This window comes from Pseudophryne corroboree (assembly GCF_028390025.1).
Source record: "Pseudophryne corroboree isolate aPseCor3 chromosome 3 unlocalized genomic scaffold, aPseCor3.hap2 SUPER_3_unloc_5, whole genome shotgun sequence".
NCBI lineage: Eukaryota > Metazoa > Chordata > Amphibia > Anura > Myobatrachidae > Pseudophryne > Pseudophryne corroboree.
In genome coordinates, this window is record NW_026967541.1 from 107,709 (window position 1) to 134,902 (window position 27,194).

Consider the following 27,194-nt stretch of genomic DNA (forward strand, 5'->3'; position numbering starts at 1 on the left):
GCATGTTGCTGCAATTGTTCATGCCGTTGGCTTGTGTTCTGTTGAATGCCACGTTCTGCGGCATACTTGAGGTGTGAGCTGGTAAGAATCTCACCTTAGTTTAACAATAATTCCTTTCCTCGAAATGTCCGTCTTCCTGGGCACAGTTTCTATAACTGGAGTCTGGAGGAGCGGCATAGAGGGAGGAGCCAGTTAACACCCTTTCAAAGTCTTGAAGTGCCCATGTCTCCTGCGGATCCCGTCTATACCCCATGGTTCTATGATGACCCCAGCATCCTCTACGGACTAAGAGAAAAGGATTTACCGGTAGGTATTAAAATCCTATTTTCTCTAACATCCACAAGGGATATTGGGGACTTTGTACGATGGGGTATAGATGGGGTCCAAAGGAGCCGGTGTACTTTAGATTTCTTCCACTGGGTTTGCTTTCTTCCTCCCCTCTATGCCCCCTCCTGCAGCCAGTTTAGAACAGTGTGCCCTCAGGAGAGGATGCCACTCTGGAGCTCCAGAGAATTTTTCCTCCGTTTATTTTAAACGTTGTTATTGTCGGTATACTGTTTGGGCAACAGTATAACAGTATACTGAGGGAGTTGGGGGAGTGGGGGCGGTTACCGGTCTCTTCAGGCGTCAGAGCCGCTTCCCCGCTGCAGGACCACCGTACTGAGAGGTTGTTGGTACCGCAGGGCATTGTGCATTAGCAAATGCAATCGCAGCACGTCGCACACCCCCTAACAATGCCGGGAGGTGAGAAGAGTGGTGAGTACAAACCGGGGGACCCGCTAGGGGGGTCCCCCGGCTCTTGCTGCAGCGCGATCACAGGAGCGGCATATGGACGCTCTACGGAGGGATACGCTATAGCCCCCTGTGTACACTGGCAGCGGTGGTGGAAACAGGGATTCATGTTACGTTTTACACCTGTTAGGAGACATTTGCCAGTATAAATAAATGTATAGCTCCGGCTCCATTACAGGGGGCGGAGCTTCCTTAGAGCGAGACCAGTGGCGTTTTGGCGCCTTCCTCTGCTTACAGCTACAGCAGCAAGGACACACAGCCCCTCCAGACACTCAGGATACACAGGAAACTTGTACAGGGGTGTAAATAAGGGGGAGAGACGCTATTATACACACTATAGTGTCCTGAAAAGGCTGTGGGTAAGGGTGGTTAGGGTTAGGCTGTGGGTAAGGGGGGTTAGGGTTAGGCTGTGGGTAAGGGGGGTTAGGGTTAGGCTGTGGGTAAGGGGGGCTAGGGTTGGGCTGTGGGTAAGGGGGGCTAGGGTTGGGCTGTGGGTAAGGGGGGTTAGGGTTAGGCTGTGGGTAAGGGGGGTTAGGTTTAGGCTGTGGGTAAGGGGGGTTAGGTTTAGGCTGTGGGTAAGGGTGGTTAGGGTTAGGCTGTGGGTAAGGAGGGTTAGGTTTAGGCACTGCTGGGGGGAGGTTAGGGTTAGGTTGTGGGTAAGGGAGGTTAGGGTTAGGCACTGCTGGGGGGAGGTTAGGGTTAGGCTGTGGATAAGGGGGGTTAGGTTTAGGCACTGCTGGGGGGAGGTTAGGGTTAGGCTGTGGGTAAGGGGGATTAGGTTTAGGCACTGCTGGGGGGAGGTTAGGGTTAGGCTGTGGGTAAGGGGGGTTAGGTTTAGGCTGTGGGTAAGGCGGGTTAGGCACTGCTTGGGGGAGGTTAGGGTTAAGCTGTGGGTAAGGGGGGATAGGGTTAGGCACTGCTGGGGGGAGGTTAGGGTTAGGCTGTGGGTAAGGGGGGATAGGGTTAGGCACTGCTTGGGGGAGGTTAGACTGTGGGTAAGGGGGGTTAGGCACTGCTGGGGGAAGGTTAGGGTTAGATTTTGGGTAAGGCGGGGGTTAGGTTTAGGCACTGCTGTGGGGAGGTTAGGGTTAGGCTGTGGGAAAAGGGGGTTAGGTTTAGGCACTGCTGGGGGCAGGTTAGGGTTAGGCTGGGGGTAAGGGGGGTTAGTTTTAGGCTGTGGGTAAGGGGGGTTAGGCACTGCTGGGGGGAGGTTAGGGTTAGGCTGTGGGCAAGGGGGGATAGGGTTAGGCACTGCTGGGGGGAGGTTAGGTTTAGGCTGTTGGTAAGGGGGGATAGTGTTAGGCACTGCTTGGGGGGGGAGGTTAGGGTTAGGCTGTGGGTAAGGGGGATTAGGTTTAGGCACTGCTGGGAGGAGGTTGGGGTTAGGCACTGCTGGGGGGAGGTTAGGGTTAGGCTGTGGGTAAGGGGGTTAGGTTTAGGCACTGCTGGGGGGAGGTTAGGGTTAGGCTGTGGGTAAGGGGGGATAGGGTTAGGCACTGCTGGGGGGAGGTTAGGGTTAGGCTCTGGGCAAGGGGGGTTAGGTTTAGGCACTGCTGGGGGGAGGTTAGGGTTAGGTTGTGGGTAAGGGGGGTTAGGTTTAGGCAGTGCTGGGGGGAGGTTATGGTTAGACTGTGAGTGGGAGGGTTAGGTGTCTGCAGTGCTGGGGGGAGGTTAGGTTTAGGCTGTGGGTAAGGGGCGTTAGGTTTAGGCACTGCTGGGGGGAGGTTAGGGTTAGGCTGTGGGTAAGGGGGGTTAGGTTTAGGCACTGCTGGGGGGAGGTTAGAGTTAGGCTGTGGGTAAGGGGAGTTAGGTTTAGGCACTGCTGGGGGGAGGTTAGGGTTAGGCTGTGGGTAAGGGGGGTTAGGTTTAGGCACTGCTGGGGGGAGGTTAGAGTTAGGCTGTGGGTAAGGGGAGTTAGGTTTAGGCACTGCTGGGGAGAGGTTAGGGTTAGGCTGTGGGTAAGGGGGGTTAGGTTTAGGCACTGCTGGGGGGAGGTTAGGGTTAGGCTGTGAGTGGGAGGGTTAGGTTTAGGCACTGCTGGGGGGAGGTTAGGGTTAGGCTGTGGGTAAGGGGGTTAGGTTTTGGCACTGCTGGGTGGAGGTTAGGGTTAGGCTGTGGGTAAGGGGGTTAGGTTTAGGCACTCCTGGGCGGAGGTTAGGGTTAGGCTGCAGAGAGGGGGGATAGGGTTAGTCTCTAGGGGGGGCGGGTTAGATTTAGGCTGTGGGTAAGGGGGTTAGGTTTAGGCAGTGCTGGGGAGAGGTTAGGGTTAGGCTGTGGGTTAGGGGGCGTTAGGTTTAGGCACTGCTGGGGGTAGGTTAGGTTTAGGCTGTGGGTAAGGGGCGTTAGGTTTAGGCACTGCTGGGGGGAGGTTAGGGTTAGGCTGTGGGTAAGGGGGTTAGGTTTAGGCACTGCTGGGGGGAGGTTATGGTTAGGCTGTGGGTAAGGGAGGTTAGGGTTAGGCACTGCTGGGGGGAGGTTAGGGTTAGGCTGTGGGTAAGGGAGGTTAGGTTTTGGCACTGCTGGGTGGAGGTTACGGTTAGGCTGTGAGTGGGAGGGTTAGGCGTCGGCAGTGCTGCGATTGGGATGCCGGTGTGTCTTCTCATTTCTAGCCTTATATGATGTTGCCCGGGCTCAGATCACTTGTATAAATGCTTTTGACTGAAGAAGTAGCGGGTGCACCACAGGTAGCAGCAGTGCCTGCACAATTGATTCATGTTATAGTCTCATAGATCCTTAGCTTATTTGTGAATGGCGCTGGGAATATCAGGGAAACTTACTGTAGTGGATGCCTGAAACAACCACTGAGGTCGGGCTACAAGCCCATGACACTCCCAGAAGACACACAAGGCATGCAATGAAAGCCACCACCCAAGTTCAGCCACCCGCTCCTAGGCTACTTACCCTACCCCACAGCACTTATGCTGTCACCGGCGCTCACCTCCTGCCCGCAGCACAGCGTAGAGCAGCCGTAGAGCCGTCTTCACTCTCTGCCCGGCCCCCGTGTGAATCCGCGGCTGCATGTGACCAGGAGGGGGAGGCACCGCCAGAGGACTGGTAGTGGTAAGGCTCCACCTCCTCTTTTACAGGCAGGAAGTGCAGTCAATTGAGAGCCAGGAATTGGCTGCAGCGGAGCGCGTCCTCGGGGATCCACACGTTTTTGAAAAGTGAGTCCCCGTCCTCCGATCTGGGTAAAATACGCGCTATAGTGCGTATTTGCAAACACTGTGTATATGTGTGTGTGTGTATGTATGTGTGTATATATATATATATATATATATATATGTATGTGTGTGTATATATATATATATATATATATATATATATTTATTTATTTATTAAGCAACAATGTGGGTCATTCCGAGTTGTTTGCAAGCAGCTTTCGTTCGCTGCGCAGCGATCATGCAAAAAAATCGGCACTTCTGCGCATGCGTATGCGGTGCAATGCGCACGCACGGCGTTCTTTAACAACGATTGATGTCGTTTCACACAAGGTATAGCGACACTTTTCAGTCGCACTGCTGGCCGCAGAGTGATTGACAGGAAGAGGGCATTACTGGGTGTCAACTGACCGTTTTCGGGGAGTGTTCAAAAAAACGCAGGCGTGCCAGGAAAAATGCAGGTGTAGCTGGCCGAACGCAGGGCGTGTTTGTGACATCAAAACAGGAACTGAACAGTCTGAAGTGATCGCAAGCTAAGAGTAGTGTCTGAAGCTGCACAAAAAAATATTGTAGCCGTGCTGCGTTCCTTTCGAACGCACTTCTGCTAAGCTAACATAAACTCCCAGAGAGTGGCGGCTTAGCGTTTGCACGGCTGCTAAAAACAGCTAGCGAATGAACAACTCGGAATGAGGGCCAATGTGTATAGTGTATTTGAATTGTATTTAAGGTGGAATGCACTTGTTTGTGTGTCCCAGGAGGGGGGAATCCATTACTGTGTAGGCCAGGCATGTCCAAACTGCTGCCCTCCAGCTGTTGAGAAACTACACATCCCAGCATGCCCTGACACAGCTTTAGCATTCTCTGACAGCAAAACTGTCAGGGCATGCTGGGATATGTAGTTTCACAACAGCTGGAGGGCCGCAATTTGGACATGCCTGGTGTAGGCTGGTGGATTCCCCCAGTACTTTCCCCCCAAAATGGAATGCCTTCCTCTCTAGCCTCCCACATGGAAGTATCATGAGGAGAGAGAGGAGCAGCTCAGCTTTAAAACAAGCTGAGTGGTTTTCTGGAGCTCCTTAGGGATCACCTTTGGTGGGCAGGAAAGCCTGACCTGGGATCTAGGCTGCCCATCTCTGGAGCCCAATTTTAGACTGGAGATGGTGAGCTGGGTACCCGGGCAGATTCCTGGAAGTAGTTTAGATGGGAAAACTTCCCCCAGCCTAGACTGAGCGTCACCAGGGTGGATACCAACCCTCCAGGATGGGACGGTCAAAGGAGAGCGACTACTCCCCACCGTCCGTAGAGGACAATGATAGCTGTGCATGTGGCCAAGGCATGCACATCACATGGGTAAACAATGATTGGTTGAGAACAGCACGGTGGACTTGCCCCCTGTGGTATGTGTATTGGCGTAAGATAAAAAGAAGAGGCCTGTTAGCCTCCAGAGGTATTATACTATTTTCACTCTGCTGTAAACATCTTGCTGTATTGCTGTTGCCACTAGCAATAGGGAACAGTCTTTTTTAAGACTGGGTGAATAAACATCTGCCTCAAGATGACCGCTTCATCTTGTGATCTGCAGTGCTATGCCAAACATAGTTCCGTTTTCCGGTTGTCCAGGGTGCACTCAGCGTCTCCAAGCTTCGCCTCCCGCCAGCTACTGTGCAGAGGCCAAGTCCAGCGACTAGTGGTGATTCGTCGACACCACACAGGTGTGGAAAGATAGCGTGTAGACACATACAGAGCAGTACCATGGTTCCAGACTCCATAGCGACAAGGATTCTGGTGGTGGCAGTGTAGTACCTGCCCATTACGCAGTGGGTGGAGTCAGTAATAGGCGGTTACTAATGGTAATTGGGAATCCCCTAATTGGCCAGATCCCGTGTGACCTAAACATCCATTCTGTGACTGGAGCAGGACGCAAGGCAGGGTGAGGGCTTTCGTACAGAACCATCCAGTCACAGAAATTGCTGGCATAGCGGTGGGATAATCCTAGGTGGCTTTTCGGTCACCTGATTGGAGAAGCTGAGTTAGGAGAGGAGTAACTGCACTGCAGGAGAACGCACAAGATGGCGGTCTTCAGTGGAATGTCAAAGGACGATCTGGAGATCGTGTATCAGGAGAAGGGTGTGGATATCCCTTTCAATGTGTCCAGAAGCATCATGAGGGCGGCACTCGTGAGCTTGGAGGAGTCCCGCTGGGCGGAGGTAGAGTACTAAGGGCGTTGGCATTGAAGAGGGCGGCCTACCAGTGGACCTTTGTACAGAACCGGTGAGACCCACAAGCCCCAGCCTCTCTATTAGCAGCAGCCATGTTTCATACCTAGCAGGGCCGGAGGTCCAACGTCCCAGGTGGGGCGACACGGATACCTTAGCAGATCGGCTAGTGGAATTCGGAGAAAGGGCAACGGAGCAAGAGTGCTTGATCATCACCTCACTTCCCAATATCACTGCCGGGCTCCGGTGACTGTGTGCAGCCTGTTCTGCCCCCAGCAGTAGCGGAAGAGCCAGTGCTCCCACCTGAGGCAAAAGTGCCTCCAAGTCAGCTATCCGGAGCGTGCAGGAAAGACTGGGCACACTTAGCTCCAGAATACAGCCCGTGGCTTCAGCTGCGTCACTAGGCTGCGGCAGTGAACGGTGCCCGGACTGAGCGGAGTGAGCGGCTTTAGGGCAGGAGAAGTGGGGGACTTAATAGATTGTTTCTTGCCTCCAGTGGTGGCCGACAGCTATCAGGTAGGGTAGATAAGAAGCCACGTAGTAATAAAAGCTCCAGAAAGCATGTCTGGATGGACTCAGGCCCCTCTTATTTATTATTTTATATACTAACAGGGGTGACAGGTGTGGTACATCCCTGCAAAGGCAGATCCAATCTCTTTCTCATCAGACTCTGCTGTCTTCCCTGCAATCTCACTCAGATGTTCACTGCTGCCAGTAGCACACGTATGAGAAGCAGAAGTATGGCGGCAGCTGTATAGATCCTGATATGTAATTCTCTATATCATACTTACTGTACACACATCATCCTTATTACTATTGAGAGAATAGAGGTAAGACACTGATGATGGGGGGTGTAAAAGTGGATTATAACCTGGAAGATGATGATGATTACAGGGTATTATATGGTGTATTGCATGTAAGTTACCTTGTTCCACACGTACTCTGCTGTAGCAATATACCTTATATAAGGGTGAGTAACACATGTACAGGCTTATCAGCGTATGCGCACACACATAAAGGAATGCTACCTTACCAATGCTTCCAGGAGTAACGTTAGGAGACATTTCTCTGATCCATCAGCTCATATGACTGATGTTATTGTTCATCTAGAATCTCCAATTCATACGATGTGTTCCCCATCCATTGTTTTACATTGGTGCTGACATAGGACTTAGCGAGTGACTACATCTCCATTTATACTTCATGGTTAGTTACAAGTACAAGAGAGAGAGATATCTAAGTCTTATTATAATATTACATTTGTTATTGTGTGTTCTCATTTTTGTATTTCCATAATGTATTTTATTTCCAGCAGATGGACACACAAGCAGGAATATCTCAGAAGGACGTCTAATGTTATCCCCGGATTGTGACATAAAAGATGACAGTAGACAGGATTCTCCAGGAAATAATCCCATTACCCCAATTATACATCCAGCTCTATCATCTGATCCCCCTGATCCTGGGAAATGTTCTCCTGATCACTCTGATATTGGAGCATTTGTTACAGCTCTGAGAGTAGATACAGTGTTTCCCTGTTCTATAGATGCCAAATGTTTTACACAGAACACAAAGCTTATTACCCATCAGCCAGCTAAGGCAGCTGAGAGGCAATTTCCATGTTCTGAGTGTGGAAAATGTTTTACATACAAATCAGCTCTTGTTAGACATCAGAGAAGTCACACAGGTGAGAGGCCATTTCCATGTTCTGACTGTGGAAAATGTTTTACTTGGAAATCATGTCTTGTTACACATCAGCAAAGTCACACAGGTGAGAAGCCATTTCCATGTTCTGAGTGTGGGAAATGTTTTGGCCGGAAATCACAACTTGTTATACATCAGAGAACTCACACAGGTGAGGGGCCATTTCCATGTTCTGACTGTGGAAAATGTTTTACTTGGAAATCATGTCTTGTTAGACATCAGCAAAGTCACACAGGTGAGAAGCCATTTCCATGTTCTGAGTGTGGGAAATGTTTTGGCCGGAAATCACAACTTGTTATACATCAGAGAACTCACACAGGTGAGAGGCTATTTCCATGTTCTGACTGTGGAAAATGTTTTACTTGGAGATCAAGTCTTGTTACACATCAGCAAAGTCACACAGGTGAGAAGCCATTTCCATGTTCTGAGTGTGGGAAATGTTTTGCCCGGAAATCACATCTTGTTATACATCAGAGAAGTCACACAGGGGAGAAGCCATTTCTATGTTCTGAGTGTGGGAAATGTTTTGCAGACAAACCAGAGCTTGTTAGACATCAGAGAAGTCACACAGGTGAGAAGCCGTTTCCATGTTCTGAGTGTGGGAAATGTTTTGCAGACAAACCAGGGCTTGTTAGACATCAGAGAAGTCACACAGGTGAGAAGCCATTTTCTTGCTCTGAGTGTGAGAAATGTTTTTCACGGAAATCACATCTTGTTGATCATCAGCGAAGTCACACAGGTGAGAAGCCATTTCCATGTCCTGAGTGTGGGAAATGTTTTGCAGACAAATTACATCTTGTTAGCCATCAGAGAAGTCACACAGGTGAGAAGCCATTTTCTTGCTCTGAGTGTGAGAAATGTTTTGCCCAGAAATCACAACTTGTTAGACATCAGCTAAGTCACACAGGTGAGAGGCCATTTCCATGTTCTGAGTGTGGGAAATGTTTTGCCCTGAAATCAGATCTTGTTAAACATCAGAGAAGTCACACAGGTGAGAAGCCATATTCTTGCTCTGAGTGTGGGAAATGTTTTACACAGAACTCATATCTTGTTATACATCACAGAAGTCACACAGGTGAGAAGCCATTTCCATGTTCTGAGTGTGGGAAATGTTTTAGCCAGAAATCACATCTTGTTACACACCAGAGAAATCACACAGGTGAGAAGCCATTTTAATCTTCTGGAGTATACTTATTATTGCCATGCGTTGTTCTTCAAGGTTCTTATCCTATGTCCTGTGCTTTTTGCAATATACATGCAACCACTGGGTGAAATAATCAGCTGTCATGCCCTCATCTACCACTGCCTACAGATGGTCTGTCTTTTGTTCTGGGTACTGAGAACCCAGTACCAATCCTAAATGTCTAGCTGAGCTCCAGGTGTGGGTGTTGCCAGCGGGCTGTGACTTAATCCAGGTGAAACAGGTCCTTATGCTAGCTCACCAACAAAGGACAGGGCTACAGCTCAGCTTTGTTACCAACCAGACTTACGCTTGGGGGTTCAGGTTTACATAATGCTGATCCTGTGCAGAATCTTGGTGTCCTGGATGGTAGAGTGACACTTAGACATCAGGTATCTGCCACAATCAGATCCTCATCTGAGGAACATAGTCAGACTCCAGCACTTATTTCCCTCAGAAGATCTACCTACAGTCATACATGCACTTGTATCATCACACATAGACTACTGCAATGTCCTCTACCTGGGTCTCCCAGCAAAAGAATTGCACCGCTTGTAGCTTGTACAGAATGCAGCAGCCAGGCTGTTACCTAACCAGCCCGTTCCTGCCACATAACACCCATTCTCTGCTCCCTTCACCGGCTGCCTGTAAGATGGTGACTCTGGGCCTAATTCAGGTTGGACTACAGTGTGTGATCCAAACGGAATTATTGAGAAAAACTTGCGGACGCATGCGCAGCGCCCGTCCTGCGTATGCACCTGCATTCTCTACAGGGGGCTGTAGGAAATGTGATTGCTTCTTGTTAATCAGGCAGAGGCGGTCACAGGGTGGGGGGTAAAGCTCCGTTTCCAGTGAGAAGATGGAGCGTTACAAGTGCGGTGTTGCGAGAAAGGGAGGCGGACAAACGGTCATGTTCACTGTGGCTGCATGGCATCACACGCAGCCATCGCAATCTAGAAGAACGCGGTGGGGATCCTGCGGGTGCAGCTAAGCTGGCAGGATGCTTCACTAGTTTCTAAGATGAAGCAGAAATTGTGGAGAGATCGCAATTTCTGCTTCATAAAGGGGGGAGGCGCCGGTCAGCGTACTAGGCTGCCTCGCCCTGCGATGGGCGGCCCCCAGCACGCTAGAAAAAGGATTGCTAATTAGCAGCATCTGCCTCCTTACTGACTTACTGTAGACCCCTATTACACAATCTTACTGACTCTCCCAGCCCTACATGACCAGGGTCCATGTACCAGAAGCAGCTTCTGCCTCCTTACTGACTTACTGTAGGCACCTTATTACATAATCTTACTGACTCTCCCAGCCCTACATGACCAGGGTCCATGTACTAGAAGCAGCTTCTGCCTCCTTACTGACTTACTGTAGGGCCCTATTACATAATCTTACTGACTCTCCCAGCCCTACATGACCAGGGTCCATGTACCAGAAGCAGCTTCTGCCTCCTTACTGACTTACTGTAGGCCCCTATTACATAATCTTACTGACTCTCCCAGCCCTACATGACCAGGGTCCATGTACCAGAAGCAGCTTCTGCCTCCTTACTGACTTACTGTAGGCCCCTATTACATAATCTTACTGACTCTCCCAGCCCTACATGACCAGGGTCCATGTACCAGAAGCAGATTCTGCCTCCTTACTGACTTACTGTAGACCCCTATTACACAATCTTACTGACTCTCCCAGCCCTACATGACCAGGGTCCATGTACCAGAAGCAGCTTCTGCTTCCTTACTGACTTACTGTAGGCCCCTATTACATAATCTTACTGACTCTCCCAGCCCTACATGACCAGGATCCATGTACCAGAAGCAGCTTCTGCCTCCTTACTGACTTACTGTAGACCCCTATTACACAATCTTACTGACTCTCCCAGCCCTACATGACCAGGGTCCATGTACCAGAAGCAGCTTCTGCCTCCTTACTGACTTACTGTAGGCCCCTATTACATAATCTTACTGACTCTCCCAGCCCTACATGACCAGGGTCCATGTACCAGAAGCAGCTTCTGCCTCCTTACTGACTTACTGTAGACCCCTATTACACAATCTTACTGACTCTCCCAGCCCTACATGACCAGGGTCCATGTACCAGAAGCAGCTTCTGCTTCCTTACTGACTTACTGTAGGCCCCTATTACATAATCTTACTGACTCTCCCAGCCCTACATGACCAGGGTCCATGTACCAGAAGCAGCTTCTGCTTCCTTACTGACTTACTGTAGGCCCCTATTACAGAATCTTACTGACTCTCCCAGCCCTACATGACCAGGGTCCATGTACCAGAAGCAGCTTCTGCCTCCTTACTGACTTACTGTAGACCCCTATTACACAATCTTACTGACTCTCCCAGCCCTACATGACCAGGGTCCATGTACCAGAAGCAGCTTCTGCCTCCTTACTGACTTACTGTAGGCCCCTATTACATAATCTTACTGACTCTCCCAGCCCTACATGACCAGGGTCCATGTACCAGAAGCAGCTTCTGCCTCCTTACTGACTTACTGTAGGCCCCTATTACATAATCTTACTGACTCTCCCAGCCCTACATGACCGGGGTCCATGTACCAGAAGCTGCTTCTGCCTCCTTACTGACTTACTGTAGGCCCCTATTACATAATCTTACTGACTCTCCCAGCCCTACATGACCAGGGTCCATGCACCAGAAGCAGCTTCTGCCTCCTTACTGACTTACTGTAGGCCCCTATTACACAATCTTACTGACTCTCCCAGCCCTACATGACCAGGGTCCATGTACCAGAAGCAGCTTCTGCCTCCTTACTGACTTACTGTAGGCCCCTATTACATAATCTTACTGACTCTCCCAGCCCTACATGACCAGGGTCCATGTACCAGAAGCAGCTTCTGCCTCCTTACTGACTTACTGTAGGCCCCTATTACATAATCTTACTGACTCTCCCAGCCCTACATGACCAGGGTCCATGTACCAGAAGCAGCTTCTGCCTCCTTACTGACTTACTGTAGGCCCCTATTACATAATCTTACTGACTCTCCCAGCCCTACATGACCAGGGTCCATGTACCAGAAGCAGCTTCTGCCTCCTTACTGACTTACTGTAGTCCCCTATTACATAATCTTACTGACTCTCCCAGCCCTACATGACCAGGGTCCATGTACCAGAAGCAGCTTCTGCCTCCTTACTGACTTACTGTAGGCCCCTATTACATAATCTTACTGACTCTCCCAGCCCTACATGACCAGGGTCCATGTACCAGAAGCAGCTTCTGCCTCCTTACTGACTTACTGTAGGCCCCTATTACATAATCTTACTGACTCTCCCAGCCCTACATGACCAGGGTCCATGTACCAGAAGCAGCTTCTGCCTCCTTACTGACTTACTGTAGTCCCCTATTACATAATCTTACTGACTCTCCCAGCCCTACATGACCAGGGTCCATGTACCAGAAGCAGCTTCTGCCTCCTTACTGACTTACTGTAGGCCCCTATTACATAATCTTACTGACTCTCCCAGCCCTACATGACCAGGGTCCATGTACCAGAAGCAGCTTCTGCCTCCTTACTGACTTACTGTAGGCCCCTATTACATAATCTTACTGACTCTTCCAGCCCTACATGTCCAGGGTCCATGTTACCAGAAGCAGCTTCTGCCTCCTTACTGACTTACTGTAGGCCCCTATTACATAATCTTACTGACTCTCCCAGCCCTACATGACCAGGGTCCATGTACCAGAAGCAGCTTCTGCCTCCTTACTGACTTACTGTAGGAACACTATTACATAATCTTACTGACTCTCCCAGCCCTACATGACCAGGGTCTATGTACCAGAAGCAGCTTCTGCCTCCTTACTGACTTACTGTAGGCCCCTATTACATAATCTTACTGACTCTCCCAGCCCTACATGACCAGGGTCCATGTACCAGAAGCAGCTTCTGCCTCCTTACTGACTTACTGTAGTTCCCTATTACAGAATCTTACTGACTCTCCCAGCCCTACATGACCAGGGTCCATGTACCAGAAGCAGCTTCTGCCTCCGTACTGACTTACTGTAGGCCCCTATTACATAATCTTACTGACTCTCCCAGCCCTACATGACCAGGGTCCATGTACCAGAAGCAGCTTCTGCCTCCGTACTGACTTACTGTAGGCCCCTATTACATAATCTTACTGACTCTCCCAGCCCTACATGACCAGGGTCCATGTACCAGAAGCAGCTTCTGCCTCCTTACTGACTTACTGTAGTCCCCTATTACATAATCTTACTGACTCTCCCAGCCCTACATGACCAGGGTCCATGTACCAGAAGCAGCTTCTGCTTCCTTACTGACTTACTGTAGGCCCCTATTACATAATCTTACTGACTCTCCCAGCCCTACATGACCAGGGTCCATGTACCAGAAGCAGCTTCTGCCTCCGTACTGACTTACTGTAGGCCCCTATTACATAATCTTACTGACTCTCCCAGCCCTACATGACCAGGGTCCATGTACCAGAAGCAGCTTCTGCCTCTGTACTGCCCTGGTTACTTCCATCTGTTGATGAAGGACTGTTAGTACCATGGAGGGAGACAGGTGGGTGGCAGTAGTGGTGGGGAGATGGTGGATGGCAGTAGGGGGGGACAGGGTGGGTGGCAGTAATGGGGGGGAGATGTTGGTGGGAGACGGGGCGGGTGGCAGGTGTGGGGGGAGACAGGGCGTTGGCCGTAGTGGGGGAACACAGGGCAGATGGCAGTAGTGGGGGGAGACATTGTGGGTGGCAGTAGTGGGGGGAGACAGGGCAGATGGCCGCAGTGCAGTACCAGGGAATGCTGGAGGCAGTAAAGAGGTGTATGGGTCCTGCACAGAATCAGCTGATAATTAGACTTAATGATGATTATGCTTCCTTATTTCTAATGAATCCCTTGTATGTGTTACTGTTATTTGCTGTGTCAGCCTTTATGTGTGTTCTGTGTAATAATCCTGAAAGTAGTGCTGCTACCGATCTCATATCATTTGTAGTAACTTGGAAAAGATGAGATATGTGGTGCACTCTGGAAGCTTATAGGGGGTTACTCAGAGATGACCGCAGGTGTGATATCACGCAGCCCCTGGAAAATGGTCCCGGCCCGCCCGCTTTCGCCCCTCAGGGATGCCGCCACAATGTGTGTGTCTGCGCGGCCGCTGCGCATGTGCATTTCGCCACCACAAGCAAACTGCTGAGTAAAGTATTTTTTAAGTTTAAAATATAGACAAAAATATGTGAATTAAAGATATGAAATAAAGTAGTTTAAAATCAAAAGATTTCCGGTGTGATTTTGGCTGTGTCCGATTTTGACAAATCATTTGAATAGTGGGATGATATTACGGGAGGGAAGGGGGGGTCTCTTTCTGTGTAAAGAAAGTTTTATTTGTTAGTTTTAAATTAATTATGTCTGTTCAAATGTTGTTTTTTAACTTGTAGGTGAATTAGGGTTGTTGTATTTGGAAAAATAAACTTACCTGACCCTTGCCTGGAGATGTCCATGTATGAAGGTATGGGAGATACCTGCTGCAGTCCCTTCTACTTACATTTGGGAGGTCCGGTTGTTTTGAGGGAATTAGTAGCAAATAGTAAATGATACATTTGCTCCATAACGTCTCGCTGACACTCTGATTCTACACAAAATGACATTTGCATTAACAACCATTAATTAAACAAGAAAAACACTTTTTAAAAAAAACTTTATATATATATATATATATATATTAAAAAAATAGAAGAAAATCACCAATTCTGGTCTGGATTCAGTGACTCTATCATGAGAACAAGTGTCTTTTTAGCAAGGACTATGCCAACAGTAACCAGGCGTATCCCACAGAATATCAGTGCTGCCACCATACATTGGGTATAGAAGATAAAGGGCAGATTTCTGAACAGTGCTTTTATAAGGAACATAAGAAGTGCATAGATCACAATGATCAGAAGTCCAGGACAATGAGGTCAAGAATCCAACACTGGTACTAATTACATATTTACATATTCATCACAGATAACGAAATGCATACCAACACGTTCAACAAACCAGTGGACGTCCTTAGCTTCATACTAACCTCCAGCTGCCACCACCCAAACTGGTTGAACAGTATCCCAGTAGGCCAATTCAAAAGACTCAGGAGGAACTGCTCCAGAGTCAGCGATTATGAGACACAAGGACAAGAACTAAGTTTAAAATTTAGAGAGAAACAGTACGATACAGAAAAGGTACAGACAGCATATACCATGGGTAAGGGAAATTATAGACCTCCCCCCTACAATACAAAAAGAGACCAGAACAGAAAACAGACAAAGAGATCCCTTTCATAACACAATACACAAAACAAGCAAATCAGATTAAAAAGATCATAAACAAACATTGGCCGATACTTCAAGATGACACACTAGCAGATATCATACCTCCAAAACCAAAAGTAGTGTTCCTGAAAGCACCAGACATTAAGAAGAAGCTGGTACACAGCCACGTACCACCAAAACACAAACTACTATAGATGGAACACATAAGAAGGGGACTTCTACCACTAAGGGACCTGCATGGGCTGCAACACAACAAAAGCTAGAAGCACCACACCTACCCAAACAGTAATGTCTGTTTCACATTCCACAACATGTAACACACAGGACAACTTACCATGCCACAGCAAGGGCATCATATATATGTTAGAATGTCCCTGTCCGCAACAATACATAGGAAGGTGTTAGGGTCTCCTGCCCTGTGCTGCCACGTCGTCATGGCAACCGGGAGACAAGTGCTAGTGGAGTAACCTGAGCGCAGCTGATACTCCGGTTCGGGTCTTTTGCTGTGCAGTGGTTATAGGCTCTGTGCACGGCAGGGGATCCGGTGCTGGTTTTTGTGCTCACAGTCTGTGAGGTCTGAGTGGGGCGTGGACAGCACCTGCTTTATAAGGCCTCTTTTCAGGGTAAGCAGATGCTGCTGAATCTTTGTTGGTTAGTCAGTTCATGAAAGTTAGCCAGTACTGTGTAGCTTTGTATTTGTTTGTTGCTTACTGCAAATAGGCCTGGGGATTTGGTATTACACTCTGCCAATCCAGACCTAGCAGTAAGACTGGAGTCAGTCGTTTAGCTTGCTGGGGTTCTGTTACTACTCTGTGAACTTAGCAAGTTTGCGGCTGTATTCTAAGACTTGCCTGTCTAATCCTGTCTCACTGTGCTAGGTGTCAGGGGTCAGTTTAGTGGCAGTAAGCTAAAACCTGTGCACTGCAAGTGAGAATTAGGATTGTGGAGACTCTCCTTGTGTCTATCATTCCATCTCTGACCAAGGAGTTTACTGCCACACCCGTTGGTAACCCTTTAGGGTTTTGCTGTTGCCCTTAGCAACAGCATTTCGGGTTCTCTACGTATTAAAACACAACATCTTGCTTTTTCCATCTGAGCAGTTCTAATACAAGGGAGATACCCAGTTCCTTAGCCTCTGGGCTTCTCTGTTCACTTTGTGTGTATTTTGTTACCCTATCACCTTCTGTGTACGTTATGTCATATTCCCCAGTTTGTCTGTGAGTCCATTTGTTTTGCATAACAGTTCAAACACCAGTACATTCCTGCAGACACTGGAGTGCATAACAGTTCTGACACCAGTACTTTCCTGCAGGCACTGGTGTGCATAACATATTCAGCAGCCTAATACTCCTGTTGAAATTTTGTGGGAATATGGAGCATACCCCTCAAAATACGTTGCAACAGGTGGTCGATCAGGTGCAGGTCCTGACTCGACAATTTAATGATTTGTCCATTAAAATGCACACCTCCCAGGCTGCTGGCGGAGCTCCCGCAGCAGCAGCACCTGCAGGGGTTAAGGAGCCGAAAGTAAATCTCCCGGATCGTTTTTCTGGAGATCGCTCGCAGTTCTTTTGTTTCAAGGAGAGCTGCAAGCTATACTTCCGGCTTAGGCCTCAGTCTTCTGGGTCGGAGATTCAGCGGGTGGGCATAGTGATTTCCTTGCTACAAGGAGACCCACAGGTCTGGGCATATGGGTTGCAGCCTGACTGTCCGTCGCTTAAAAGTGTTGATGCTTTTTTTACGGCACTGGGCATGTTGTATGATGACCCTGACAAGACGGCCTCAGCCGAGGCTCAGATTTCGATCCTTAAGCAAGGGCGAAGGCCAGTTGAGGTTTACTGTACGGAGTTTCGGAGGTTGGCCCATGATACCCAGTGGAATGACCCAGCCCTGAGACACCAGTACCGAAGAGGTCTTTCTAACCAGATAAAGGACCAACTGGTACAATATCCCTTGCCTGATAGCTTGGATCAGCTCATGCAGTTATCCATCCGGGTGGATAGACGGCTGAGAGAGCGTAGGCTTGAAAGGGAGACTGAGATTTCCTTCCTTCCCAAGGGAACCTCAGACTCTGAGGAATTTTCTGAGGAGCTTATGCAGATCGGGGCTACCCGCCTCTCCTCGCGTGAGAAGACGCGGAGGAGACAGCAGGGGTTGTGTTTGTACTGTGGGAATAAAGGTCATGTAGTAGTATCATGCCCAGAAAAGCCGGAAAACTTCAGGGCCTGAGGGTGATGGGAAATATCCTGTCAGGCCAGAAGTCAGAATTTCCCAAGAAGACTTTTATCATTCCGGTGACCTTAAATATCCTCGGTCAAACTGTCAAGACTGAGGCCTTTGTGGACAGTGGGGCCGACGGGGTTTTTATGGACCGCCAATTCGCCCTGAAACACTCTGTTCCCTTAGTACCCTTGGCATCGGAAATTGAGATTTGTGGGTTAAACGGGGAACCATTATCCCAAGGTAAAATTACCTCTTGCACTAGCCAGATTTCTTTGTTTATTGGAGCCACACACTCTGAAAAATTGTCCTTTTATGTGACTGTCTGTACTTTTGCCCCATTGTTGTTGGGGTTACCCTGGTTAAGGGCCCACAATCCTCAATTTGACTGGGTCTCTGGGGAGATTCTTAGTTGGGGTACTGATTGTTTCAGGAGTTGCTTGAGCCTTCCAGTCAGGCTCTCGCAGCTAAGTTTGCCAGGATTGCCAGGGTGTTATGCAGATTTTGCGGACGTGTTCTCCAAAAAAGTCGCAGAGGTACTACCTCCCCATCGCCCCTATGACTGTGCCATTGATATGTTGCCAAATGCTAAGCTTCCCAAGAGCAGGTTGTACTCCCTGTCACGTCCTGAGACTCAGGCTATGGCAGAGTACATTCAGGAGAACTTGGCTAAGGGATTTATCAGACCTTCACAGTCTCCAGTTGGGTCGGGGTTCTTCTTCGTGGGTAAAAAGGACGGTTCGTTGCGACCCTGCATCGACTTCAGGGAATTGAACCGTATCACGATTAAAAACTCATACCCACTGCCTCTCATTTCGGTCTTGTTTGACCAGCTTCGTACTGCCACCATTTTTTCTAAGATTGACCTACGCGGTGCGTACAATCTAATCCGAATAAGAGAGGGGGATGAATGGAAGACTGCCTTTAATACCCACTCAGGGCATTATGAATATTTGGTGATGCCTTTTGGGCTCTGTAATGCCCCGGCAGTCTTCCAGGATTTCATGAATGATGTGCTCAGGGAATATTTGGATAGATTCTTAGTTGTATACTTAGATGACATCCTAATCTTCTCCCATTCCCTGGAGGAACATCGGAAGCATGTACGCTTAGTCCTCCAGAAACTCAGAGACCACCGGCTTGGGGCGAAGCTGGAGAAGTGCGAATTTGAAGTTCAGCAAATCGCATTTCTAGGATATATTATCTCCCCAGAAGGTTTCCAAATGGAGGGTTCCAAGGTACAGGCAGTCCTGGATTGGGTGCAGCCCACTAGTTTGAAGGTGCTTCAGCGTTTCCTGGGCTTTGCGAATTTTTATAGACGATTTATCGCTGGATTTTCGTCTATAGTGGCGCCCTTGGTGGCACTCACTAAGAAAGGGGCGGATGTTGCTCACTGGTCTTGTGAGGCTAAAGCGGCTTTTGCCCGTCTCAAAAGGGCATTTGTTTCGGCCAAGGTGCTGCGACACCCAGATCCAGAGCGTCCTTTTGTGGTGGAGGTGGATGCCTCTGAGATGGGTATTGGGGCAGTGCTTTCTCAGATGGGAGTGTCTGATAATCGCCTTCATCCCTGTGCTTACTTTTCCCGTAAATTTTCGCCTGCCGAGATGAATTATGACGTGGGTAACCGGGAATTGTTGGCTATTAAGGATGCACTCGAGGAGTGGAGACACTGGCTTGAGGGGGCTAAGTTTGTGGTCTCAATTCTCACTGACCATAAGAATCTGGCATATTTAGAGTCAGCGAAGCGTCTCAATGTCAGGCAGGCACGATGGGCTTTGTTTTTTGCTCGCTTTCATTTTTTTATAACATATCGCCCTGGGTCAAAAAACATCAAGGCTGATGCGCTCTCGCGGAGTTTTGCTCCAATCCAGGAAACCACCGAGGAGCCGTTGCCCATTGTTTCCCCATCATGTATTAAAGTGGGCATTACCCAGGACCTCTTATCATTAGTCCTTAGAGCACAGGAGCAGGCTCCTCCAGACCTTCTGGTAGGTCTTTTGTTTGTGCCTCCTAGGTTAAGACAGCGAGTGTTCCTGGAATTCCATGCCAAGAAGTCGGCAGGTCACCCGGGTATTGCCAGAACTCGGGAGTTGCTATCTAGGGCGGTGTGGTGGCCCTCGGTGGCTAAGGATGTGGATCAGTGGGTTCGGGCATGTGACATCTGTGCCCGAAATAAGACTCCTAGAGGGGTTCCTGTTGGCCCATTACATCCACTCTCTATCCCATCTAAGCCATGGACCCACATTTCAATGGATTTTGTGGTGGACTTGCCCAAATCCTCGGGGATGACAGCCATCTGGGTTGTCGTTGACAGGTTTTCGAAGATGGCGCACTTCGTTCCACTGGTTGGGCTGCCATCAGCCAGACGCCTGTCTGAATTATTTATGCTGCATGTTGTGCGTCTCCACGGGTTGCCACTTGATGTGGTCTCTGACCGCGGATCCCAGTTTGTGGCCAAATTCTGGAGGGCATTTTGTTCCGATCTCCAGATTTCTGTCAGCTTGTCGTCAGGCTACCATCCGCAGTCTAATGGGCAGACTGAAAGGGTGAACCAGTCCTTGGAGCAGTTCCTCAGGTGTTATGTCTCCAAGTGTCAGACTGACTGGGTTGCTCATCTGTCCATGGCGGAGTTTGCCTATAACAACGCGGCTCACTCTGCTACAGGGATCTCTCCCTTCCTTTGTGTGTATGGGCATCATCCTAAGGCCAATTTTTTTGACCCCCTGGACTCCACGCCTGGTGGTTCCTCTGTGGTTTCGGTCCTTAGAGGTATTTGGCGGAAAGTGAAGAAAGCCCTTGTGTCTGTGTCATTAGTGACCAAAAGGGTTTTTGATAAGCGGAAAAGACCCTGCAGCTTCAAATTAGGAGACTTCGTCTGGTTGTCTACCAAGAATTTGAAGTTGAGACAGCCATCTCATAAGTTAGGGCCCCGGTTCATCGGCCCTTATAAGATCACCAGGGTTATCAATCCGGTGGCATTTCAGTTAGATCTGCCCCGTTCTTTGGGTATCAATAAAACATTTCATTGTTCCCTTTTAAAACGGGCGATTAGTAATCCTTCTTCCAGTGGAAGACCTTCCCCTCTTCTGATACGTGGCCAGAGGGAGTTTGTTGTTGAAAGGATTCTTGACTCCAAGGTGGTTCGGGGTCGGCTGTCATTTTTGGTGCACTGGAAGGGGTATGGCCCGGAGGAGCGGTCGTGGGTGCGCAGTTGTGATCTTCATGCCCCCAGACTGATACGCTCTTTCTTCTCGCAGTTCCCCGATAAACCCGGTGGTAGGGGTTCTTTGACCCCTCGTCAGAGGGGGGGGTACTGTTAGGGTCTCCTGCCCTGTGCTGCCACGTCGTCATGGCAACCGGGAGACAAGTGCTAGTGGAGTAACCTGAGCGCAGCTGATACTCCGGTTCGGGTCTTTTGCTGTGCAGTGGTTATAGGCTCTGTGCACGGCAGGGGATCCGGTGCTGGTTTTTGTGCTCACAGTCTGTGAGGTCTGAGTGGGGCATGGACAGCATCTGCTTTATAAGGCCTCTTTTCAGGGTAAGCAGATGCTGCTGAATCTTTGTTGGTTAGTCAGTTCATGAAAGTTAGCCAGTACTGTGTAGCTTTGTATTTGTTTGTTGCTTACTGCAAATAGGCCTGGGGATTTGGTATTACACTCTGCCAATCCAGACCTAGCAGTAAGACTGGAGTCAGTCGTTTAGCTTGCTGGGGTTCTGTTACTACTCTGTGAACTTAGCAAGTTTGCGGCTGTATTCTAAGACTTGCCTGTCTAATCCTGTCTCACTGTGCTAGGTGTCAGGGGTCAGTTTAGTGGCAGTAAGCTAAAACCTGTGCACTGCAAGTGAGAATTAGGATTGTGGAGACTCTCCTTGTGTCTATCATTCCATCTCTGACCAAGGAGTTTACTGCCACACCCGTTGGTAACCCTTTAGGGTTTTGCTGTTGCCCTTAGCAACAGCATTTCGGGTTCTCTACGTATTAAAACACAACATCTTGCTTTTTCCATCTGAGCAGTTCTAATACAAGGGAGATACCCAGTTCCTTAGCCTCTGGGCTTCTCTGTTCACTTTGTGTGTATTTTGTTACCCTATCACCTTCTGTGTACGTTATGTCATATTCCCCAGTTTGTCTGTGAGTCCATTTGTTTTGCATAACAGTTCAAACACCAGTACATTCCTGCAGACACTGGAGTGCATAACAGTTCTGACACCAGTACTTTCCTGCAGGCACTGGTGTGCATAACAGAAGGACTATACAGCCACTCAAAATGAGAATAAATTAACACATACGGAATATAAAAAAAAGGTTTGGAAGAACATCCACTTTCCTTACATTACAAAGAACATCATGAATCAAATCCCAAACTACTCAAGGTCACAGGACTGAAGGAGGTTAAGAAAACCTGGAGAGGGGGTGACTACATACACACCATCAACAGGGAGGACCTGCGTATGATAATCCACATGGTGACCCAAACACCCAAAGGCCTCAACCAGGACAATGAAGTACGATCCATAATTTGTATATGAAGATAATATCTTTACATCCTGGGATCAACCACTCTCTAAGCCCACTAGTATCCCAGTAACTATATATATAACACCCAGGTAACATCTTTCTGATAGGAATAATACATTATACAGAATACAGGCACAAGATGAGACTATTTTATTCCATTCACACTTATTGGAGGAACATAATATAGTCTTCTGTTACATAGTCACATGCAATGTTCAACCCAGACTGCAAGAACAGCGGGGATTTATGTGTAACATGTGACATCTAGTAGCAAACAGATTAAGTCATTTACTTGTATCAAGAAATGTTACTTTTATCAAGAAATCTACAACATTAGACACCGAGGGGCGATAGCGCAGGGAGGATAATAAACCAACCTTATCCCAAGTGTTATCTCACGCACCTCAACAAGAGATTTGTCATTTGTGAATGAGGTAGCATCAAGAACCAGACGCTTGTAGATCTTCTTTTGATCCTCCTTCATCAGTCACATTTCCACCATGATGTAATTGCCAAACGATTGCTCCAAGTCCGGGGGCCTATTAAGAACCTCCTCGGCGAGAGTAAAAAAAACTGTTGTGAGCTGGGCGGGGCAGAAGTGGGTTTCCGGATGACCTCCGCTGTTTCGGGGGTCATGGCTGTGGGGTTGGGTCGTCCACTTCAGTTGTCTCGCTCATGGAAGGCTTCACTTCCAGCTCCGGTGTAATATCCAGCAATATAAAGCAAAAATTAACTCCATGTAAAAATGTGTGGGTACAATACAATAAAAATGTGTATGTACTTACCAGATCCAGAATCTCCGATGCCTCCTCTTCCACAAGAGTGGGAGAATCCGGATCCAGATTACACTGTGACCTTATCCTTGTCTCTTGCTCCAAAGTGGTTTTCATGAGGTCATAATACCACAGCGTTGGCTTGTAAACCTCATCCGTCCCGTCTCCTGAACATTGTGAATACATGTACTTCTTGTAATCCTACAAAAACACTGTTAGCTGTTCCTGGCTCTACTGTATCTGATCATCTGGTCATATGCCCGATTCCTCTGTGTCCTCTTGGCATAGTCCACGCTTATTACACACCACAGGCACTCGTTCTCGTGAAACAATCAGCGATCGGTGAGCTGAAGACCGACTTGGCGGCCTTGGACTCTCGCACCAGCTCACTGGAATCACGGGTGGAAAACCAACGGGAATTCCACAAACAAGTGGGCGAGGATATGAGCTACCTATCTGGCGAGTTGGAATTCCTTAAAGATAAAATTGAGGATAGCGAAAATCGCGAGAGGCGGTATAACTTACGCATTCGCAATGTCCCTGAATCCATTTCGGCCTCCGAACTGGAACCATACCTCAAACGATTGTTTCTGTATTTAGTCCCATCGCTCTCGGAATCTGCCATCCTGATAGAGAGAGCCCACCGCGCCCTGCGGCCTAAACCAAGGGACTCTGATCCTCCCCGTGATGTTATTCTTCGGTTTTTGTCATTCAAGACTAAGAACAGCATTACCACGGCATGCAGGAATTCGACTTCAACTCTATTCGAAGAATCACGGATCCAGATTTACCAGGATTTGTCACCAGTGACTATTGCTAAACGGCGTGACCTACGTTCTGTTACCTCTACACTGCGCGACAACGGTTACAAGTATCGTTGGGGTTTTCCTTTTCGTCTGATTGTGGAGATTGATTGCAAAGCTCATATCGTCTGCTCCCCTGAAGACGGAGACAAACTACAACTGTCTCCTACTACTACTTCTCAGAAGTGAAGACCCTTCTGTTTCAATTTATGTTTACATTTGAGTTTTGATACCGTATAGTTTAACTAATCTTTTTCATATTCTTACTCAAGTGTTGTGCTGCCTCCATTTTAGATGCTGTTTCAGATATGACTGCTCCTTTACTTAACTTCTGCACAGTTCTTATTGGCTGGATATATGTACTTCTTGTGTTGTTGTACTTTTATCTTGCAGTCCTGACCGGTGGACTGGATACACTGCCCTATAAATGGGCCTTAAGATTGATCCCTGCCCCGATACCCAGGGACCCGTCTCTAGTTACCGGTCAGCTCAGCGACAATGCCATTGCTCTGATATTATTACTACTTTGATACTGTCTTATGTCTAATATCTGGTTATCTTTTTTTTTCATCTGGTTCTCTCTGTATTGGACTGTCCTGCCTCTACTATAGGTTCCTCTATGGTGCTGGACGGCCCATTCTCTCTATTTACGATTAGTTTTGGGTGGGGGGTGTCAGTGCCTTGGCTTGACACTTCCTCCCCCAGTCTCTAGGGATTAGAGCTATACCTAAGAATATAGGGCTAATACCCTCCTCTATTTCATTGCATTTGTATCCCACCAGTGAGCTCTTTCCTTTTTTTTTTAGAGCTCAATCTTAGTAGTCGGGTATCCTGCCTTTGGGATACTACGTCTACTTTTTTGTCTTTTCTTTCTCGCCTCCTTTTCTAGGTTCTTGTTATAGTTCGTATGTACAATGATTTACCTGCATTTATAGATAGTTAGATCTGTATATCTTATATAGTTGTTTGTGTATAGGATTAAACACTTCTATTATTTTTTCTTTTTCTTCTCTCTTTTTTTCTTCTCTCTCTCACCTATTTTAGCAGAGTTCGGGGCCCCATCGGTTTCCTGTAGATTGCCCCCTTCTCTCTCTTTAGCCATGCCGCTAACATGTCTGTCCATCAATGTAAAGGGGCTGAATACACCCCAGAAACGTTCTCACCTCCACAGATCTCTCAAAACTTTGAAAGGTGACGTGATTTTTCTACAGGAGACACATTTGAAATCGGCCTCCCACCCCTCACTGATGTCTAAACGATTTCCCATGGCCTGGTACTCCAATAATGCAGCGAAAAGAAATGGGGTTGCTATTGTAATCAGAGGATCCGTTCCTTTCCAGTTCCTAGACTGTAAATGCAACACTGAAGGCCGTTATGTAATGGTGAGAGGTAAAATTGGACACCAGGAGGTTACATTGGCTAATCTGTACTCTCCAAATACGGCCCAATCCAAATTTTTTCGCAAGTTCTTCCAAGACCTCTACTCATATAGACGGGGTAAGACACTTGTTGGTGGAGATTTCAATATGGCTCTCACATATATGGATAATTCCGGCCCCTTGCGCAGTGGACGAACCCCACACTCTTCTGTACTACACAGAGGCATGGCCGAGGCTGGTCTGTTTGATGTCTGGCGCTTTCTTAATCCGACCACTAGGGACTACACTTTTTACTCCAATCTGCATGTTGAGTATTCTCACATTGATATGTTCCTAAGCTGTGCACCTCTCTCCCAGACGGCACACGCTTCCTCGATAGTCCCGCTTACTTGGACTGACCACGCGGCTTTGGCTGCGACTTTTGACATATTTGATATCCCTGACGGTAGACCGACATGGAGACTTAACAAAACCCTATTGAAGATCCCTAGATTTCAGGATTTAATTAAAACTAGGATTCAGGAATATTTCGATGTCAATGTAGAGGGCGAATGCGGTTTAGCCACAATATGGGAGGCCCATAAGGCGGTGATTAGAGGATCCATAATCCAATTGCGTCCCGCCGTAGGAGAAATCAGGAAACGCAAATTGCTTTATTAACCGACACCATTGCAAAACTAGATAGGGAACACAAACGCACACATTCTAAGAAAATACTAGCCGACCTTTCTAAGGCCCGTGATGACCTACAATCTCTTTTGGCGGAGAACATTGAGCGCTCACTTCGCTGGGCTAATCAATCATCTTACGACAAAAGCAACAAGGCTCATACTTTGTTGGCTAATCGCCTACGCGCCAAAAAGCTAATCAAGCCATTCATACTATTAGAGAACCCTCGGGTAGCGCTACCTACGACCCTAAGAAAATAATGGTATTTTCTCTGATTATTACAGAGCACTCTATAATCTTGACCCCCCGACCGACCCTTCGGCACATGCCGATCAGGTTCAACAATATCTAGATTCATGCGCCCTTCCTCGGTTAGATGATGCAGCTAACTCTGCTCCCAATGCTGATATTTCTGCTGAGGAGATTGAAGCGGCATTGAAAACCCAAAACCTTCTAAGGCTCATGGCCCAGACGGCTAACCGATGGTGCATTACAAAACGTCCGCTCCTCAGCTTATCCTTCATATGGTCTCTTTATTTAATAAGATAATGCAGGGCACCCCTTTTCACACTGATTCCACGACCTCTCGTATTATAGTTATCCCGAAACCCGGTAAGGACCCCTCATATTGCTCAAATTATAGACCCATCTCTTTAATAAACACTGATCTCAAGCTTTTTGCCAAGATATTGGCATCTCGCCTGAATACTGTGTTGACGTCATTAATAGACCCTGATCAAGTGGGATTTATTCCCGGCCGCCAGGCCTCAGATAGCACCAGACGTATTGTTAACTTAATTCACCAAATTAACGCAACGAAAACACCAGCGATTGCTCTGGCGCTTGACGTCGAGAAGGCGTTTGATCTCATCTCTTGGCCTTTTTGGTTTTCTACATTATCTACGTTTGGTCTTCATGGTCATTTCATCACTGCAGTAGCGATCCTTTATTCTAACTCCTCATCTATGGTCCTGACTAATGGATTAAGCTCACCCCGCTTTAGTTTAAAGAACGAAACCCGCCAGGGTTGCCCTCCCTCACTCCTACTTTTCGCTTTATGTATTAAACCTCTTGCAGCCCATATTAGACTCAATACTGATATTGGGGGTATTACTGAGGGGCAGAGCTCGTATAAAATATCTGTTTGCGGATGACGTGCTCGTGACTCTTTCTAACCCTTTGATTTCTCTTCCTAACCTACAGAAAGAACTACTTTTGTACGGTTCCCTCTCTGGTTATAAAATCAATCATACCAAATCAGAGGCCCTCGCGTTTAACGTTTCTTCTCATACTAGCTTGACCTTGACCTCTTCTTTCCCTTTTTTCTGGAGGCCCTCGGCCATAAAATACCTGGGCATATATATCACTAAATCCTATACTAGCCTCTATCAGGCTAACTATGTTCCTATAATTAAAACGCTTAAGCATGACTTAGATAAATGGGACCGGTTGTACATCTCATGGATTGGACGGATTAACGCCCTAAAAATG

General features: G+C 47.9%; 1 protein-coding gene across 1 annotated transcript in view; it reads left to right on the forward strand.

Moving 5' to 3' along the window:
- The window catches only part of LOC134984352 (zinc finger protein 585A-like), a 104,533-nt gene that overhangs the window by 16,033 nt on the left and 61,306 nt on the right, over positions 1 to 27,194 (forward strand). Inside the window, exon 6 of the mRNA XM_063949951.1 lies at positions 7,479 to 9,029. Coding sequence (XP_063806021.1) covers positions 7,479 to 9,029 — 1,551 coding nt within the window. The remainder of the gene's footprint in view (positions 1 to 7,478; positions 9,030 to 27,194) is intronic.